Below are 21,556 nucleotides of genomic sequence, written 5' to 3'. Positions count from 1 at the left end.
CTACAATGGTGGTCATGTGACTAGAAAAACAAATGAGGGAAATTTTAAGGAATTACAATCTATATGTTTTTACAACTAACGTATTTCATCAGAACTAAGACACCATCAATTTTAAGATACACCATAGGGGCTTCCCGGGTGGCACAGTGGTTGGGAATCCACCTGCCAATGCAGGGAACATGGGTTCAAGCCCTGGTCCAGGAAGATCCCACATGCTGCAGAGCAACTAAGCCCGTGCGCCACAACTACTGAGCCTGCGCTCTAGAGCCCGCAAGCCACAACTACTGAAGCCCACACGCCTAGAGCCCATGCTCCGCAACAAGAGAAGCCACCGCAATGAGAAGCCCGCTTGCCACAACTAGAGAAAGCCCGTGTGCAGCAACCAAGACACAACGCAGCCAAAAATAAATAAAAAATAAAATAAAATAAATTTAAAAACTTTTTTCAATTAAAAAAATGATACACCATAATTTTATATACCACTAAGAAAGAAAAATACTGCCAATTAAATAAACTATAATATCCCAAAGATGGCAAGAAGCAACTGATATCAGAGATTTTAACTTGTAAAAAAAGTGCTTTAGAATCAAAGAAATGTGTAATTGGATATAGGAAATAAAGGAAACATGCAGTTAAAAACAAGATGATCTAGGGCTTCCTTGGTGGCGCAGTGGTTGAGAATCTGCCTGCCAATGCAGGGGACACGGGTTCAAGCCCTGGTCTGGGAAGATCCCACATGCCGCAGAGCAACTAGGCCCGTGAGCCACAACTACTGAGCCTGCGCGCCTGGAGCCTGTGCCCTGCAACAAGAGAGGCCGCGACAGTGAAAGGCCCACGCACCGCGATGAAGAGCGGCCCCCGCTCGCCACAACTAGAGAAAGCCCTCTCACAGAAACGAAGACCCAACACAGCCATAAATAAATAAATAAATAAATAAATGTTGAAAAAAAAAAAAAAAGATGATCTAGTTTGTGCAGAAACACAATGAATTCAGTTTGAACCACCATGGGTCCCAAATATGTTGTTTGGGTATTTATATTGAGATTAATGAATTATTATTTAAAATACTGTATATACTAATTCAATGGGTGGGAAATTATACTTTTAAACATATATAACATTGGGAATTTTAAGAACAACAAGCCTGAAAATCAACAGTCAGAAAAGGTAAAGCCATTCTCATGGAAAGAATCCATGACATTATTGTTAGCATTAGGAGACACCCTCACATTCAAAAGCCCAGGGTTCCACCATTCTGAAATCTCTTCTCCAGCTTCCTCTCAAAACACTTCTTAGCAGGTTGTTTATGAAAGAAAATAAGACAGTCCCTATCTTTAAAGAAGCTCATCAAAACGCAGCACAGAAAGAAAGGCAGAAAGAAAGGCATATACCAAGCATTCAGAAGAACATTAATGCGTATTGTTTCCAAGGTAAATACTCAATTTGATCATCATTTATTAAGCACTTAGTATCTTTCAGGACTATGAAGTGCTCTCTGCAGGATACAAAATGTAAGTAAATACAATCATTATTGTAAGGAGGCTGGAGGTTGGAGCAGGGGTGTCAATAAAGGACACAAATAATAGATATGAGACAATAAGTTTTGCTTCATGTAGCTATCTATGTGTGAGGAATGAGGGGATGGGAACACAGTGAGTGCTGTGGGGATTCAAAGACGGAAAAGATCATCCTGGATAGAAGAGCTGGAAATGGCAAGATAGGTATCAGGAAATGGACCTTAAGAATATGTTAGTTTAGTAGGCAGAACTGGCAGCAGTAGGTGTTCTAATCAGGGGAAACAGTTTAAATAAAGCATGGAGGCAGGAAGGCACACAGTGCATTGGAGAAAGGTCTATCTTAGGTTGATATGAGACCACAAATAGGGAAACCTGGAAGATAAGGTTTGAAACACAGGTTGGGTTGTAGATAAATGGTCTTGAATGCCAGAGTGAGCTCAGAAGGGGTTAGAGAGTTCTTAATGGTTTTAGACTAAGAGAATAATACAATAAGAACTGTTAAGAATACTAATCTAACAACATTTTGAAACACTGACTGGCAGAGGGAGCTCTGCAAATAGGAAAATTAGTAAAAAGGCTATTGTGAGTGTTAGCAAGTAGTAAGAAGGTGATTACACTTATCTACAGTGTAATAATAAAAACAGAAGGAAGGAAATGAAAGGCACATGGCAGGTAGAATACACAAAGCTTGTAAACAATGCAGAAAGCAAGGTAAAGGGAGGTTTCAGAACAATAAAAAAAGAATGGAGATGCTAGTGTCAAAACAGGGAAGTCCAAGAAAGGAGTGTGGAGCTGTGAAGGAAGGTGAGGTTGTTCTGTGGACGTGAACACTATTAAAATAGAAACGTCCAGGAGCAAATGGAAACTCCTGCCTAAAGTTTGGATTAAAGGGAAAGAAATCATAAAAATATGATAAGAAAGCCTAGAAAATCAAACGCTAGATGGAAATTTTTTAAAGGTCATTTTTAAAAAAATTAGGCCACTAACAACTTTCCAAAAAAGTTTCAATTAAAAGATAGAGGTGGAAACCAGACAAGTAAAGAAGTGAAATGTGGGTAGTGAGAAAGTGGAAACAGAGTATAAATCGTACTTCTAAAAAGTGTAATAGAACAACCTAAATATTCAATAATAAAATATTAGTTAAAGTCTGGAGGAGATAACAGAATACTATGGCTTTTTACCAACAAGATCAGAAGTATTTCAATATTTTAACAATTGGCATCACCTTAATAGGGTATATTAGCTGCATATAAGCCCTGAATTTTCCCTAAGGAAAAGCACAAGTACAACAGGATACATGAAAAGACTTTTTATGCAATTCTGATTCATCACAAAACAGAAAATGGATGAAAAAAAATGTGGTCAATTCATACAATGGAATACTCTATGGTAATGAAAATAAACAAAGTACAGCTACAGGCAATGTCGATGACTCTCACAAAAATAGAGTTGAGAGGAAAAAAAGACATGAAAGAACACATACACTATGACTCCATTTGTATAAAGCTTTTAATCACTAAAACTAAACTATATTGTGTAGAGAAGCATAAATCATAAAAGAAATGCAAGGAAATTATTATTAGGATTGTGAAAGAGAAGGATGGATATAGGAGGGATTCTGGGTCAGTGGAAATGTTCTTCACTTTATAATTATTTGTTAATTTATCTAATAGGTTTAATGACCTTTTCTCTGTTATCTTATATTTTGCAATAAAAAAAGTAAAAAACAAGTAAACAGAAATCCCCAAATAGCAGTTGGAAGCAATGAGGGTTTGCAGCTGAAATATGACACCACAAATGATGATGTGGAGAGAGATGGGCAAAGTTGCAGATTATGGCAACAAAAAAGGAGAGAAAATAATTGGAGAATAGAAGAGCAGAAATGGTATTTATTCAAAGACAATTCTACACAGGACACGGAGCACCCTGGATAGAAGAAGAACTTCTTAAATCAGAAAGAAACTTCCAAGGTAAGTTTCCCAAAGAAAATGGGCACCAAGGGCAAAGTAAGCAAATATACTGTTTCTTTGTTCAATTCTTGTTTTGTGTGTGTGTGTCTTTATACATTTGCTAAAAGAAGCGTCCTTGGGAATTACTCTCAGAAAGCAGCAGTTTAAAGTTGATCAAAAGCTAAGTCCCCATCAACAGATGTATGGATAAAGAAGATGTGGTATATATATACTCATATAGGTACTTCCCTGGTGGTGCAGTGGTTAAGAATCCACCTGCCAATGCAGGGGACACGGGTTCGAGCCCTGGTCCGGGAAGATCCCACATGCCTCAGAAGAACTAAGCCCATGCGCCACAACTACTGAGCCTGTGCTCTAGAGCCCATGAGCCACAACTACTGAAGCCCGCGTGCCTAGAGCCCGTGCTCCGCAACAAGAGAAGCCACCGCAATGAGAAGCCCGCGCACCACAACAAAGAGGAGCTCCCGCTCGCCGCAACTAGAGAAAGCCTGCACACATCAACGAAGACCCAATGCAGCCAAAAATAAATAAATAAATTTTAAAATATATATATATATACACACATATACATACACACTCACAACAAAATATTACTCAGTCATAAAGAAGAATGAAATCTTGCCATTTGTGACAACATCGGTAGACCTAGAGGGTATTAAGTGAAATAAGTCATACAGAGAAAGACAAATATTGTATGATTTCACTTATACGTGGACTCTAAAAAGCAAAAACAGATGAACAAACATAACAAAATGAAACAAAATCATAGATACAGAGAACAAACAGGTGATTGCCCAGGGGGTGGTGGTGGGGAGTTGGGAAGATGAGAGAAATAAGTGAGGGAAATTAAGGGATACAAACTACCAGTTATAAAATAAACAAGTCACAAGTATGAAATGTAAAGCGTAGGGAATATAGTCAATAATTATTTAGTATCTTTGTATGGTGACAGATGATAACTAGACTTTTCATGATGAGCATTTGAAATGTATGGAATTAGCGAATCACTATGTTGTGTGCCAGAAACTAACATAGTGCTGTAGGCCAATTATACTTCAAAAACAAACGAACTCATAGAAAAAGAGACTGGGTTTGTAGTTACCAGAGGCGGGAGGGTGGGGCAGGGAGGAATTGCATGAAGTTAGTCATAAGGTACAAACTTCCAGTTATAAGACAAATAAGTAGTAGGGATGTAATGTACAGCATGGTAAATACAACCAACACTGCTGTTTGTTATATATGAAAGTTGTTAAGAGAGTAAATCCTGAGTTCTCATCACAAGGAAAAACATTTTTTTTCTATTTCTTTAATTTTATGTCTATATGAAATGATGGATGTTCACTAAACTTATTGTGGTAATCATTTCGTGATGTATTTAAGTCAAATCATTATTCTATACACCCCTTAAACTTATATAGGGCTGTATATCAATTATATCTTAATAAAACTAGAAGACAAAATAAAGATGATGAAAAGGATATTAGTGACCCTCATGCTAGTTATTTACTCTAGGAAATAACTGTGAATTTGCCAAAATGCTTACTACAAAGGTGGTCAATTAAATATTATTTATAATGGCCAAAAAAAGAGAGATTTGAGTAACTGTGCCATAATCATAAAATAAAATTTGTATTCATTAGAAATAATGTTAGAGAATATGGAAAATATTCATTGTATATTAATAAGTAGAAAAAAGTAGATTATAAAATATTACGTACAATATGGTCCCATGTGAAAAAAACTCAAATGATCTACCTCAAAATCCTAAAGTGGGGGATAAAATTACAGATGGGTTTTCTTTCTTTTTTCATATTTTCATTTTGAAACTTTCCATAATTAACACATGTTGCATTTATAAGACATGATATTTAAAATACAATTCAAAATTGCATAACACGTATCAAAAAATATGTATTCATATGAAAAAAGACTGGGAAAATCACACCAAAAGTAAAAATAGTAGCATTAGAATGGAGTATAGGTTTGTGTCTTTCCACTTTCCTTCAATGTTACTTACATTTAAAATTAAAAATATAATTTTAAGTGGTTAAAATTTTTTAAATCTGGGGATTATAAAATTTTTAATGCTTAATTTCTTTTCATACATCTTTACCCAAATTCTTTCAAAGGGACAAAATTTTTATTTAACGTATATTCTACTGATAAATTTAATAATTATGTAAGCCTCACTTCTCAAACTTTTATGTGCATATGAATCACATGGGGATCTTGTTCAAATGCAGATTTTTATTCAGTGGATTTTGGACAGGGCTTATGGCTCTAGCAAATTCTCAGGTGATGTCAATAACTGCTGGTGGCAGGGAGGTCCACATTTTGAGCAGCGAAGATGTAAAACACATCTGCTCTAGCAATAAGGATTCAGGTAATGCAGAGCTGATAACAAATCATTCTATCAACAAACGCATATTGGCCATCTACCCTGCCCAAATCCTATAAATTTATCCTCTTTATTCTGGAGAGAAAAAAATCAAGGCTTTATAATAGGGTAAACTTTAATACACCTGTTCTTTTCGAAAATTAAAAGTGCAATGACTACAATGTAGAATTTGACTTATTTTCAATTAAGATCCCTTGTCTTTAGAATAATATAATTATATATAACATCCAGCCACAAGCTCCAAAACTCTCTTTCATGAAATAATAGTATCAACATGTTCTTTCATTTTTTTTCCATGATATTCTTTCTTTCTCTCTCCCTCTCTCTTCCTCCCTCCTATCCTTTCCCCCTCTCCCTCTTTCTCAAGTTATTAAATGCAAAGCAGCTATTGCCTGGAAAGCAAACAAGCCCCTCAGCGTTGAAGAGGTTGAGGGAGCTACCCTCAAGGCTCATGAAGTTCGAATTCAGGTGTGTGTGGACTTTCCCAGGGCGGGACAAGTCTCTTTTAATTTATAGGTTCTCACCCCACCCCTTGTTTTTTCCCTGCCGTTTATTTGTTGAAGAAACAGTCATTTGGCCTACAGAATTTTCTTCACTCTAGATTTTTCTGATTACACTCTTGTAATCTGGTTTAACATGTTTCTCCATCACTGTATATCCTCTAAACTAGTATTTTTGATCTAAATGCTTGATCTGATTCAGGTTTTATGTTTTTGTAGGAATATTGCTAAAATAGTGTATATATGTCAGTGCTACTCTCTCACTTTGATCTATTTTAAAAAGAAACCAATAAACCCATTAAAATGTGTGGGCTTCAGTTTTTGTTCTCATAACACCAAAGGGAAAAGGACAAGAGAATGATTTTCACTTGGGTTTGTTCGTTATGAGCTTAATATCTAATGGCCTTCAAGTGTTTCTGCAGATTTAGCCAGTGATTCATCCATTTTCATGTTGGCAAATTTCCCCCATTTAGCTATGTCATTTAGTTTTATGACAGGCAGTCTTTATTTACATGGTCCTGCCCCCACCTCACTCTGTCCCTTTTTCACAAAGTGGGACCAGGGACTCCTGGTGGTCCAGTGGTTAAGACTCTGTGCTCCCCATGCAGGGGGCATGCGTTCTATCCCTGATCAGGGAACTAAGATCCCGCATGCAGCACAGCGTTGTCAAGAAAAAAAAAAAAAAAAAGTGGGACCAGCTGCTTGAGAAGTTAATTTACAATTTTCTTGCCTGCACATCACACCTGGTTCTACATGTGCCATCTTTGGCCTAAGAGGTGTCGGTCTTTCTGCTGTAATCAGTTATAAAGCAGCAGGAGCTTCCAGAATCATAGTTATTGACATCAAAAGTGAGAAGTTTACAAAGGCCAGAGCCCTTGGAGCCACCGACTGCCTCGATCCTAAAGACCTAGATAAACCCATTCAGGAGATCATCGTTGAAATGACCAATGGAGGTGTGGATTTTGCCTTTGAGTGTGTAGGTGGAGCTAAAATCATGGTATGTATATTTTTTATAATAGGATATAATAAATATTGCTTATTAACATTAACATTTATAATATGTGCATATTAATATATTAAATTTTAATATTTATATACGTGTATAAATTATGTTTAAGAATAGTTATTAATACTATATTAGATATCATTATATGTTACATACATATAATTAATTTTTACTTATTAATAAATATTAATAATTACTATTTAATATTAATGTGTTTTAATATTTGTTTATTCTTTCACATGAAATTCAGCAAAAAATTAAGAGAAAACTTAGAAATAAAAACTTTCAAAGAATTGTGCCTATGAGAAGTGAGGAAAAAAAATAGAAAAGACAGATTTAGAGGAGGGAATAGACAGGGTGAATGGAGTCACCCCTAACAGCCAGAGGTATCCACTCTCATCTTAAAGTAGAGCAAGGAGAGGTTAGCAACCTACAAACAAGCCAGTTCTGTCCATCAGATCTCAATAATCAGGCTGCAGAATTAGGTCCAAACTATATATGTGAAATTTTCAATTAAAAAAATCAACAAGCTGCAAAATTAAAAACTCAATCTTTTTTTCCTAAACACTACAATTTTGCATCATTCAGATTTCTTCTCCTCTCAGGACAGGAAAGGCGGGCCCTTCTGAGTGCAGGGCCCTGGGCAACTGCACTGGTTGCAGGCCCACATAGCCAGTCCTGTCCGTTCTGCTCCAGGAAATGGGGTAAAGAGGCAACTGCACAGGCAACATAGGGAGAAGTTAGCCTCCAGAGCACGCAGCCTTAGTCTCCAGCAAATATTCACCTAATGCATCTTTGCTCAAAGCCACTAAGTAGAGTTTTGTTTTGTTTTTTTAACAAGATGACCAAAGAATTCATCAACTAACTTTTCTGCTTCTTAGTTCATTAGTGAGAGCTGTGAAGTAGTTATGACACTATTCCCTTTTATTTACCCCTTCACTCAGCCTGGCTCCTACAACTCTCCTCTAGAGAGGGTACAAAGAATGAAATTCTGTACTTCAACCTCCCAGGAGCAGGCTTTGGCAATTTTCCCCTCGGTTCTTACCTGACACAACATGATACGACAAAAGAGAATGGAGACCGGGAAGGCTGCCATTCCTGGGTCCTTCCTCTTAGAGTGGTTTCATTATAATAGTGCAACTGCTTAAAAGAGGATCTGGCAGGTAATAAGCACTCGATAAATGTTAGCTATTACTGATGTTCGTGCAGTGAGGACGCCTCGTACTGTACCACTCGACTGCATCCAAAGCTTCAGGCCTCGCTTTTTCAATTGTTCTTGGCACCTGCGGCCTGCAATGTGCCACATCCATTCCTCCACTTCCCACAGCTCATATGTTTCACAAACATTGAAATTCAGCCCACTTATTTTTCTAGTATAGAGATTCTCAAAACTGGCTATATACTTCAGAAGTACCTGGGGAGTTGTTGTTGTTTTCCAGTATCAGTGCATTGACCCATACCCAGGATATTCTCATGTATTGGTTCTCAAGCTGAGAACCACTGATCCAAAACTTGGCAGGTTCTATTATTAACTTATTTATTACACCAAGAAGTGTATTTTAAATTATGGAATAGAATTACACTAGAGAACCCAAATAAAAAGAGATGGGTTTATTTAATCACAAAAAGATGGGCTAACTACCCTTCCACCAAAAGTTTCCATAACTAGGGAAAGCTTTATTTCTACGTTGTGGAGGAGATTCCAGTAATGGGAATGAACTTAATTTCAATGACTGCTAATGCTCTAAAGCAGTCTAAAGAACCCAACAGAACAGATAGAAACTTACAGTAATGGAGAATTTTATAAGATTTTGAGAATTAAAAATAATTCTCATCAAAAGTTATCAGAGGCTACTAAATAAAACCCTGTATTTGCATATAATACCCATTTAACTAAGTTATAATTATGGAGGTTAATTCCCTGCTTGGATCAAAGCTCAGAAATGTAGAGAAGGGCAATAGGAAAAACATTAAATTAAAAAAAAAAAAAAAAAAAAACCAGGAGTAATGTAGGCAGCTACCTTAAGGTCACAAGCAGTGCCTGTGCTCTTTATTTCTCTCTGTGGATCTCTCTGTACAATATACATTATGCAAAAATACTTCTGCCATATAAGAAGTATAGAAACTAGAAGAGTTATGATTTAGAAATGTTAGAAATTCTCAAAACTATAAATACATATTCAAATAAAGATTTCAAAACACATTCTAAAAGTTCTAGGTCATTGCATTATCCATCCCTAGTAAGACAGACAGAGAGAAGAGGGAAAGAATTTACTATACTTCAGATTGCTTCTTTCATATAATGATCAGTGATGAACAGGAATGGTATTCCTATTGGGACTTCTGTAGAAGTAAAATTTGCCTCAACAGGTGAGAACCAAGTTGACCACTGGCTATGATAAACGATATGGGATGTTTATATTTTTCTTGTATAATATTAGTCTCAAAAGATTTTAAATGTTCAACTATAACATAGGGCTTCTATGTGGAATGGCCATCCACAAGTTTATATCTTTCTTAAACTTATTTACAATTTCAATCTTGGCATTTTTATATTAACTCCAAACCTGCAGTAGGTTAAGATAATATTTTCTCTTTCTCTCATGCAAAGATCAATGCAAATCCCCTGGGCCCCTGTCTTCCATGTGGTGACTCAGCAATCAAGGAAGTTCAAATTTGTGGCTTTACAATCGCAACATGAGGTCCTCTTGGTTGTTAGAGCAGAAGGGACAGCTGGCGGGTTGTACACTGGCTTTTCTATTTTGGCTAGGAAATGGCACACGTCACTCCTGCCCATAGCCCAGAACTAGTCATATGACTCTACTTAACTGCAAAAGAGCTAAAAAATATAGGGAAGCAGATGTAATGTTTGATGAGCAGCAGCCACTGTTATTTTCTGTTTAACCGTTTTGCCTTCTGTTTTAAATAGCATTTCTTTTAAATTATCCTACATTGAGATCTACTAAGTTTACAGTATATGCCTCATTTTTAGACTCTAGTGAATACTTATTCACCCTCTGTTCGTGACTTAATTTTGATCCTATGTCCCTGGAATTGCAAATATCTTCATATATACCATTGAACCTGGTCAAAAACTTGTTGACTAGAGTTTATAATATCTTCTATAGATCTTTCTTTACCTTCATGTATGTATATTTTTCTTGATATACAATGAGATATATTCTAGGTTCGGCATAAGTGTGGTATTAAACAGAGTAAAATATGTTTTTTTCTTTTCAATATCTTTTTTGATGACATTCAAAATTTTATTGGATGTTCTATCCGAAACAGAACACTGGTGCCTCAAGTCTAAATCTACAATATTACAACCTCATTAGATGGAATCCCATTATCTTGTATGCAGAGTTGTGTAAATTTTCCCTAAAGTACTGTACAAACCCACATTGGAGTTCACGTTCTACTTTTCTACTTACTCAGCTAATCTTTTTGTTTGACCTTCCAGAGAGCAGCCCTTGACAGCATAACAGTAGGTTGGGGAGTATGTACATCATTGGAGTAAACATTGGTGACAACGGATTGAGTGTTTCTGCAGTGGAGCTAATAATGGGCCGTACTCTAAATGGAACAAGCTTTGGTGGTCAGTTTTTTTTTCTTTTAATTTTCTTCATAGTAGTACTCAAATTATCATAATTAGGATTATTGAAAGGAAAGGAAAATAATTTATTTTTTAAATATTGAGTGCCTAGAACATATCTGAAGACTACATGAAAGCTATTTATTCTATTAGTTACTTGAAAGTAAACAGAGTTTCTTTATAGAAGGATAACTATAATTTGCAAATTGAAATTCAATTTGCATTAAAACGGACCAACATGGGGGAACAAAAGGTAGATGGTGATCAAATTGAGATACTTCCTTATCTAGAAACAGAAAATAATCTTGAATTTTTCTTTTGAAGAAAAAAAATTTAATACATAAAAGTACAAAACATTAAAGATGGCAAGGGGATAACCTATTTGAAGCAATCCAAATCTGACCTAGTAATTTCATTCATTTGACCAACACTGGTTAAACTACCTTTTCATGTCAAGCACCATGTCTTTATTTGGCATTTTGGCCAATTACAGGTTGGAAAGGTATCGATTCTGTCCAAAAGCTGGCTGCTGACTACAAGAATAAGAAATTCGATCTGGATGCATTGGTGTCCCATACCCTTGCCTTTGACAAAGTTAATGAGGCATTTGACCTAATGTACCAAGGAAAAAGGTAAATTACCAAAGAGATGAGTGAGCAGTTTGAAAAACCTTTATGATGATTCTATTTTCATTTGATGTTGAAAACTAACCAGTGTGTCTTTTCTGACACTTTCCACATCATCAGAAGTACTCAATGTCCTTAAAAGATTAAACAGTGGCCATTTGCAAAAAAGAAAACTTCCTACTCTATTTCCATAATGTACATGGACATACACTGTTCCAACATAGAGTGGTGATATAAACTGACACATATTTTCCCCTTCACAAACAACTGTTAACTCAGTTGGGGCTGCTCCATAGAAAGAGAGGTTTCTAGAGTATAATGTCAGGTTCAATATAGTACAATATGGCCCTGAGTCTGGAATCATTGTGGTCTGCAACTGACACAGAATGCCCACTCCAGGCCCTTCATTATCAGACTCAGGTGAAAACCATGAAGATGTGAGCAGTGAGTGGCAGATACTTAAAGGGTGCCCCAACTGTCTCATTCTCTTGCTTTGTCATGGTTGTCTTATAAGTGATTCAAGTCTACAATTTTAGCTACATTGTGCGCACTTGGCATAGACCCTGAGAACTGATTTATAAAAATGTCCCAATCAGGGGATCCCTGGTAATTGGGGAGTGGGTAAGACTAGGATCAATGATTTTGGTTAAAATAATCAACCACACTGTTGGTCAGTAGAAGCAAAGGACAAAAACACCAGGAACAGTGTTACACAGAGGAGATGCAAAAAGGCAACAAAAAGAAGTGAAAGGGGGAAAGTATATAGTTAAATGACAGGAGTTCAAAGCAGAGAATAAATGTTGCAAAAGAAGAAAATAGATCCATGGTGTGAGGACCTAGGATACTTCCTGGGAAAGAAATCTGAGAAAATATCTCTACTGATATGAACTCCCTAATTTGCAAAAGTGTTACCTGCAACATATCAAAAAGAGGTTCAAAAAAAAGAAAAGAACAATTAAGAAAATGGTAATAGGAACATACATATCGATAATTACCTTAAATGTAAATGGATTAAATGCTCCCACCAAAAGATATAGACTGGCTGAATGGATACAAAAACAAGACCCGTAAATATGCTGTCTACAAGAGACCCACTTCAGACCTAGGGACACATACAGACTGAAAGTGAGGGGATGGAAAAAGATATTCCATGCACATGGGAATCAAAACAAAGCTGGAGTAGCAATTCTCATATCAGACAAAATAGACTTTAAAATAAAGACTATTACAAGAGACAAAGAAGGACACTACATAATGATCAAGGGAGCAATCCAAGAAGAAGATATAACAATTCTAAATATTTATGTACCCAACATAGGAGCACCTCAATACATAAGGCAAATGCTAACAGCCATAACAGGAGACATTGACAGTAACACAACCATAGCAGGGGACTTTAACACCCCAATTCCACCAATGGACAGATCATCCAAAATGAAAATAAATAAGGAAACACAAGCTTTAAATGATACATTAAACAAGATGGACTTAACTGATATTTATAGGACATTCCATCCGAAAAAACCAGAATACACTTTCTCCTCAAGTGCTCAGGGAACAGTCTCCAGGATAGATCATATCTTGGGTCACAAATCAACCCTTGGTAAATTTAAGAAAATTGAAATTGTATCAAGTATCTTTTCTGACCACAATGCTATGAGACTAGATATCAATTACAGGAAAAAAGCTGTAAAAAACACAAACACATGGAGGCTAAACAATACACTACTTAATAACCAAGAGATCACTGAAGAAATCAAAGAGGAAATCAAAAAATACCTAAAAACAAATGACAATGAAAATACAACGACCCAAAACCTATCAGATGTAGCAAAAGCAGTTCTAAGAGGCAAGTTTATTGCAATACAATCCTACCTCAAGAAACAAGAAACATCTCAAATAAAAAACCTAACCTCATACGTAAAGCAATTAGAGAAAGAAGAACAAAACAACCCCAAGTTGGCAGAAGGAAAGAAATCATAAAGATCAGATCAGAAATAAATGAAAAAGAAATGAAGGAAATGATTGCAAAGGTCAATAAAACTAAAAGCTGGTTCTTGGAGAAGATAAACAAAATTGATAAACCATTAGCCAGACTCATCAAGAAAAAAGGGAAAAGACTCAAATCAATAGAATTAGAAATGAAAAAGGAGAAGTAACAACTGACACTGCAGAAATACAAAGGATCATGAGAGATTACTACAAGCAACTATATGCCAATAAAAAGGACAACCTGAAAGAAATGGACAAATTTTTAGAAAAGCACAACCTTCTGAGACTAAACCAGGAAGAAATAGAAAATATAAACAGACCAATCACAAGCACTGAAATTGAGACTGTGATTTAAAATCTTCCAACAAACAAAAGCCCAGGACCAGATGGCTTCACAGGCGAATTCTATCAAACATTTAGAGAAGAGCTAACACCTATCCTTCTCAAACTCTTTCAAAATATAGCAGAGACAGGAACACTCCCAAACTCATTCTATGAGCCCACCATCACTCTGATACCCAAACCAGACAAAGATGTCACAAAAGAAGAAAACTACAGACCAATATCACTGATGAACATAGATGCAAAAATCCTCAACAAAATACTAGCAAACAGAATCCAACAGCACATTAAAAGGATCATACACCATGATCAAGTGGGGTTTATCCCAGGAATGCAAGGATTCTTCAATATATGCAAATCAATCAATGTGATACACCATATTAACAAATTGAAGGATAAAACCATATGATCATCTCAATAGATGCAGAGAAAGCTTTTGACAAAATTCAACACCCATTTATGATACAAACCCTCTAGAAAGTAGGCATAGAGGGAACTTACCTCAACATAATAAAGGCCATATATGACAAACCCACAGCCAACATCGTTCTCAATGGTGAAAAACTGAAACCATTTCCTCTAAGATCAGGAACAAGAAAAGGTTGTCCACTCTCACCACTATTATTCAACATAGTTTTGGAAGTTTTAGCCTCAGCAATCAGAGAAGAAAAAGAAATAAAAGGAATCCAAATCAGAAAAGAAGAAGTAAAGCTGTCACTGTTTGCAGATGACATGATACTATACATAGAGAATCCTAAAGATGCTACCAGAAAACTACTAGAGCTAATCAATGAATTTAGTAAAGTTGCAGGATACAATATTAATGCACAGAAATCTCTTGTATTCCTATACACTAATGATGAAAAATCTGAAAGAGAAATTAAGGAAACACTCTCATTTACCATTGCAACAAAAAGAATAAAATACCTAGGAATAAACTTACCTAAGGAGACAAAAGACCTGTATGCAGAAAACTATAAGACACTGATGAAAGAAATTAAAGATGATACAAACAGATGGAGAGATATACTATGTTCTTGGATTGGAAGAATCAACATTGTGAAAATGACTCTACTACCCAAAGCAATCTACAGATTCAATGCAATTCCTATCAAACTACCACTGGCATTTTTCACAGAACTATAACAAAAAATTTCACAATTTGTATGGAATCACAGAAGACCAGGAATAGCCAAAGCAATCCTGAGAAGGAAAAATGGAGCTGAAGGAATCAGGCTCCCGGACTTCAGTCTATACTACAAAGCTATAGTAATCAAGACGGTATGGTACTGACAGAAAAACAGAAATATAGATCAATAGAACAGGATAGAAAGCCCAGAGATAAACCCATGCACATATGGCCACCTAATTTACGACAAAGTAGGCAAGAATATACAATGGAGAAAAGATAGCCTCTTCAATAAGTGGTGCTGGGAAAACTGGACAGCTAAAAGAACGAAATTAGAACACTCCCTAATGCCATACACAAAAATAAACTCAAAATGGATTAAAGACCTAAATGTAAGGCCAGACACTATAAAACTCTTAGAGGAAAACAAAGGCAGAACACTCTATGACATAAATCACAGAAAGATCCTTTTTGAACCACCTCCTAGAGGAATGGAAATAAAAACAAAAATAAACAAATGGGACCTAATGAAACTTCAAAGCTTTTGCACAGCAAAGAAAACCATAAACAAGATGAAAAGACAGCCCTCAGAATGGGAGAAAATATTTGCAAATGAAGCAACTGACAAAGGATTAATCTCCAAAATTTACAAGCAGCTCATGCAGCTCAATAACAAAAAAACAAACAACCCAATCCAAAAATGGGCAGAATACCTAAACAGACATTTCTCCAAAGAGGATATACAGATTGCCAACAAACACATGAAAGAATGCTCAACATCACTAATCATTAGAGAGATGCAAATCAAAACTACAATGAGGTATCACCTCACACCAGTCAGAATGGCCATCATCAAAATATCTACAAACAATAAATGCTGGAGAGGGTGTGGAGAAAAGGGAACCCTCTTGCACTGTTGGTGGGAATGTAAATGGATACAGCCACTATGGAGAACAGTATGGAGGTTGCTTAAAAAACTAAAAACAGAACTACCATACGACCCAGCGATCCCACTACTGGGCATATACCTTGAGAAAACCATAATTCAAAAAGAGTCACGTACCACAATGTTCACTGAGGCTCTATTTACAATAGCCAGGACATGGAAGCAACCTAAATGCCCATCGACAGATGAATGGATAAAGAAGATGTGGCAAATATATACAATGGAATATTACTCAGCCATAAAAAGAAACAAAATTGAGTTATTTGTAGTGAGGTGGATGGACCTAGAGTCTGTCATACAGAGTGAAGTAAGTCAGAAAGAGAAAAACAAATACCGTAAGCTAACACATATATATGGAATCTAAAAAAAAAAAAAAGGTTCTGAAGAACCTAGGGGCAGGAAAGGAATAAAGACACAGACGTGGAGAATGGACTTGAGGACACGGGGAAGGGGAAGGGGAAGCTGGGCCGAAGTGAGAGAGTGTCATGGACTTATATATACTACCAAATGTAAAATAGATAGCTAGTGGGATGCAGCCCCATAGCACAGGGAGATCAGCTCGGTGCTTTGTGACCACCTAGAGGGGTGGGATAAGGAGGGTGGGAGAGAGACACAAGAGGGAGAAGATATGGGGATATATGTATATGTATAGCTGATTCACTTTGTTATAAAGCAGAAACTAACACACCATTGTAAAGCAATTATAGTCCAATAAGGATGTTAAAAAAAAAAAAAAAGAAGTAAAGAAATGATCCCCGTTCAGTGTGGTGAGGATGATTTTCTTTGCAGTTCAGGAGCAGACTCCGTGTTTTTTCAGATAGCTTAACAGAAAGGGAATGTGTGAAGGAGAAATTGAATCCCTTGCATGAATTTCTGCAAACAGAAATAAAGAATCAGCTGTGTGACTTTATATAAATTACATAAAGAAGAATTATCAGTGGAGGGCTACCTGGCTAAAATCAAATCCCTTTAAATAAAGATTTATCCTTGGAGAACAGACCTCAGGCTTTCAGTTGGGAAGTGAATGGATGTCTAGAAAACAAGTGGTAAGGACCGCAGAGTGGGAATGGCAGAGGAAAACAAGTCTCCCAAAACCATTTCTAAACTTTGCATACCCAGAAGAAGCAAGTCTGATGGAGAAACAAAGTCTGAAGTCTCATCTAGGCCCAGGATTATAAGGCAAACTACCAGTCAGACCACCATCACATCTCATTTCGCAAGGAAACCTGAGGAAGAACTTGAAAGACCGAAATTGGATGATTCTATCAATGAAGAAGAAAAAGACTATTAGGAAAAGAGACATAAAGTCACATCCACAGAACCAGTTGCTAGACCACTCCCTGCAGAAGAACCAGAAAGAGTAAAACCATAAACACACACGGAGGAAGAAGAACAAAGAGATGAAAAAGAAGAGATTCAGAGGTCAAACTAAAGAACAAGCACCTAAACAGAAATCTAAGGAGCCAGGCAGAACAAGGAGTGCAAGATAAAATTCAGGATAAAGGAGATAATAAAGATGAAAAGAGGAACAGAAGACAACCCAAAGATTCTAGCTGCCAGAGACCTGAAGAAAAAGAACCTGAAAGAGTAAAATCACAAGTTTCTGATTAGAAAGAGAAGGATGAAAAGTTTGGAGACTGAAAGTCCAAGATTAAAGTGCCAGCACGGAGGAGAAGAGACGCAAAACTGTATCCAAGGACCCAACTGAGAAAAAAATAGATCAAATCAAAATAGTTGTGTCCTCCAAGACCCATCCTCCAAGGTGCATTCAATGCAGGCAGTACCTGGATGACAATGAACTAGGATATGAAAAGCATCCTCCTGATGCAGTGGATGAGATACAGTTGTTAATAAATGGGAGAATGTCTATCTTCGAAGCCAATGAATCTGGCTTTGAGAGGCTCTTCCCCAACCAAACTGACATGCTTCAGCAAGTACTGTAAACGTGGTCACCTGTGCCCGATCGACACCAGCCTAATTAAGAAGAATGTCAAACTCTTCTTTTCTGATTCAGCAAAATCAATATAAAATGATGACCGATCTCTTGAAAGTGGTGTTAATGGCAAAATTCTTGGCCCCATAAATGAATGGTGGATCACTGGCTTTGACAGAGGTGAAAAGGCTCTCATGAGCTTCAGCACCTCATTTGTCAAATATATTATGATGGATCCCAAAGCAGAGAATGCACTGATGTTCAGCATGATGCAGGAGAAGATCTACACAAGTAAGGTAGTAGTTTGAGTTCCTGCAGAACAACCCTGACTCAGCCTATGAAGACCGGATCAATAAGACTGAGGTTACTGTTTCTCCTCTGTGCTCATCCTAAGTCAATTCACTGCCCAGTTTGTGGTGGAACAAGTAGAGAATTATGATGAGACTGGGGATAGGGACAAGCAGCCCATCTTCCTGACCCACTACATGAGGGACCTGATGGCAGGGGTCATCCTGGGAAAAAGGCAAGCTGAAAGATGTCAGACCATTGGGCATTCTGCCAAGAAGAAGGACAAAGGCCCCACTAAAGCCACCACTACCAAGCTGCTCTACCAGATCTTTGACACTTTCTCCGCAGAGCAAATTGAAAAGGATGACAAAGACAAGAAGAATGCTTTTAAACGCCGACTGTGTGGCATTTGCAAGATTTGTCAACAGCCTGAATGTGGAAAGTGGAAAGTGTAAAGCCTGTAAGGATACAGTTAAATTTGGTGGTAGGGAATGGAGCAAACAGGCTTGCCAAGAGAGGTGTCCCAATATGGTCATGAAGGAGGCAGATGACAACAATATCAATGGCACTATCCCAGAGATGCCATCACTCCAAAAAAATGCATCAAGGGAAAAGAAAGTACAAGAATCTGATCTATTGGGTTGGAGAAGCCATCAAGACTGCTGGGAAGAAGAGTTACTATAAGAAAGTATACATTGCCTCAGAAACCCTGGAAGTGGGGAACTGTGTCTCTTTTATTCCAGATAATTCCTCAAAACCACTGTCATGGCACTGTGGGAGGACAGCGGCAAAGGCAGAGCTTGCATACCCACTGGTTCTGTGTTGGGACACACAACGTCCTCGGGGCCACATCAGACCCCCTGGAGCTGTTCCTGGTAGACAAATGTGAGGACATGCAGCTTTTCATACACTCACAGCAAAGTGAAGGTCTATAAAGTTCTGTCATAAAACTGGGCCTTGGAGGGAGGCATGGATTCTGAGGCCCTGATGGCAGAGGATGATGGGAAGTCCTATCTCTACCAGCTGTGGTATGATCAAAACGATGCGAGATTTGAGTCCCCTCCAAAAACTCAGCCGACGGAGGAAAAGTATAAACTGTGCACAAGCTATGTTCATCTGACTGGAATGAGGTAAAAAGAAATTCCCAGGATCACAGAGCAGCTCGAGGATCTGGATGGCCGGGTTCTCTACAGCTCAGCCACCAAGAATGGCATCCAGTATCGAGTGGGCGATGGTGTATACCTCCTCCCTAAGGCCTTCACGTTGGACATCAAGCTGTCCAGTCCTATAACACACCCACAGAAGGAGCCTATCAGTGAAGATCTGAATCCAGAACACTACCAGAAATGCTCCAACTACATCAAAGGCAGCAACCTGGATGCCTGTGAACCATACCAAACTGGCTGCATAAGAGATCCTCTGTATCAAGAAGAGTGATGGCAGCCCTATGAGACAGACACCAAGATCAGTCAACAAGTTCTACAGGTTGGCAAAGGCCTCTGCTCTTCCAGGAGGCAGCAGACTCTTCCAGAAAACTGTGCCTGAAATGGGGTTGTAACATAGCACACACGGTGGTGTTTTAAGAGTTAGGTAGAGGTAGCTGTTTTCCCAGGTGTTTCTGATTATCTGTGGGTACTGACAATGACTATAACAATGTCATAGTCATTGCTTTTAGACCTCTATTTTAAAGTTGCAGAGTTGCAGAATTCTCCAAAAGAAATCCATGAGCGGAAGTCCAGGGTGTGACAAAAGCAGAGGTGGAGTGTTGTGGGCTCTGCCTGAGGCACCCCCAGAGATCCTTGAGTTCTGTTTACGACTGTCCACATTCTGCTCCTTCCCAGGAGTCCCTCCCCACTCCCGATCCTCCTGCTCTTCATGGGCACCCCCCTTCCTCCCTTTTTCTAGGGTTTCTCTCTGTCCACACTATTCCCAAGGTCTTGGCTTCACTCGGTCTTTTTCTGGGATCCTAACAGTAGTTAGGAGCTAACCTGAAACTAATCCATACAGATAGGTATAAAGTTGCTTCACTTCTTAGCTATTGCACATCAAAGATTTTCTAAAGAAAAAAAGAAAAAATAAACATTATTTTTTAAGCTACACAAAGTAACTTAGTGTGTAAGCCCTAAAATATCTTGTACAATCTCAATATTCCCATAAGCAGTATTCCTCAAGTTAGGAGTCACATTGGGGTTTAGGGCCTTAGACCCTGGCACTCATAGCTCCTCCACAGCTACCCTTTTTCTCAGTCATGGAATATACCCACAAGGACTGCTAAGTGGCAGCCAAATGGAAAATGCTGCACTACTTTATTAATAGCTGGGCAAGTCTTTCATACTATCCCATGTAGGCCTGGTAGTCAGTGGCAGAATGGAGGCTTAGGGGTAGACACCTGAATGAGGCCTCCTACTTCCCCCTGGCCTACTGAGAAGACCACCTGACTGCCCACACACCTGGAAAGGTGGCAACAGAGAAGGCAGAGGATGGGCCTCCCCAGGGATGCTGACCATACGGGAACATGAAGCACAACTGAGGGTAGGCCCTCCTGCCATACCAACTGCACAGAAGCAAGGAACTGGAGGGAACAAAACATGCAGTTGGCCTGTTAAGGTGTAGTGACCCTGACTCATGGTGAGGAAAGGACACAGAAGTTCTCCCTCCATAGGTAGGTGTAGCTTCAGGTCCTGGGTGAAGAAAATATTTGTGCATGGCAACCTGCTGATGCCAGGGGTTCTACAGCTCCAGCAGTAAGGTCCAAGATAAGAAATTCTCTGCCTTTGAGGCTTATCTCCCTCCTTGCTTCTACATGTTGAAGGAGTAGGAATTTTTGAGTTCTCCGCAAGCAATATTCCAACACACCAACCACCCCTTCTTCTGATGCCCAATTTTCCCTAAGCTACAGGAGAGCCAAGAGCAGTGACTATTCCAAGACGAAAATCTCACGACAACCTCAACATGCTCTACTTCTCTATAACACCACTGGGCCACAAGGATCTTGCCCAGAATCAAGTGAGGGTCCCCAATTTTTCCCCAGCTTACTAACACCATGTATAAAGTATTAGCAATGTCATGAATGGAAGTGGATGACAAGATAATAGAAATTAGACTTAGTAAAGTGGGTATCTATAAAGAAATATTAAGCCAAATCTTGAAACAAAAAAACAAAAATTATTCATGGGTTTTGGTGAAATCTGTCATGAAAATTATACTGATTGTTGTTTTATTATTATTAACAGCATTAGGACAGTCCTGCTCTTTTGACAACTCCAGGAACAATTTGGAATACTAGCTGACTAAATCTGAACCTGTCTGGTTAA

At 38.0% G+C, this 21,556-nt stretch overlaps 1 protein-coding gene and 1 pseudogene across 1 annotated transcript in view; both read left to right on the top strand.

The window, feature by feature from the left end:
* Positions 1–11,622, top strand: part of LOC132366758 (all-trans-retinol dehydrogenase [NAD(+)] ADH4-like) — a 30,813-nt gene extending 19,191 nt beyond the window's left edge. The window contains exons 4-5 of the mRNA XM_059924330.1: positions 7,096–7,365; positions 11,480–11,622. Of these exons, the coding sequence (XP_059780313.1) occupies positions 7,096–7,365; positions 11,480–11,622 (413 nt within the window). The remainder of the gene's footprint in view (positions 1–7,095; positions 7,366–11,479) is intronic.
* Positions 11,623–11,954: 332 nt separating this feature from the next.
* Positions 11,955–19,800, top strand: LOC132366757 (DNA (cytosine-5)-methyltransferase 1-like; annotated as a pseudogene).
* Positions 19,801–21,556: the final 1,756 nt, after the last annotated feature.

The sequence above is a fragment of the Balaenoptera ricei genome, chromosome 5 (genome assembly GCF_028023285.1).
Source record: "Balaenoptera ricei isolate mBalRic1 chromosome 5, mBalRic1.hap2, whole genome shotgun sequence".
In the NCBI taxonomy this organism is placed as follows: Eukaryota; Metazoa; Chordata; class Mammalia; order Artiodactyla; family Balaenopteridae; genus Balaenoptera; species Balaenoptera ricei.
The sequence above is the reverse complement of the archived record's forward strand: the minus strand, read 5'-3'. Positions and strand labels throughout refer to the sequence as shown.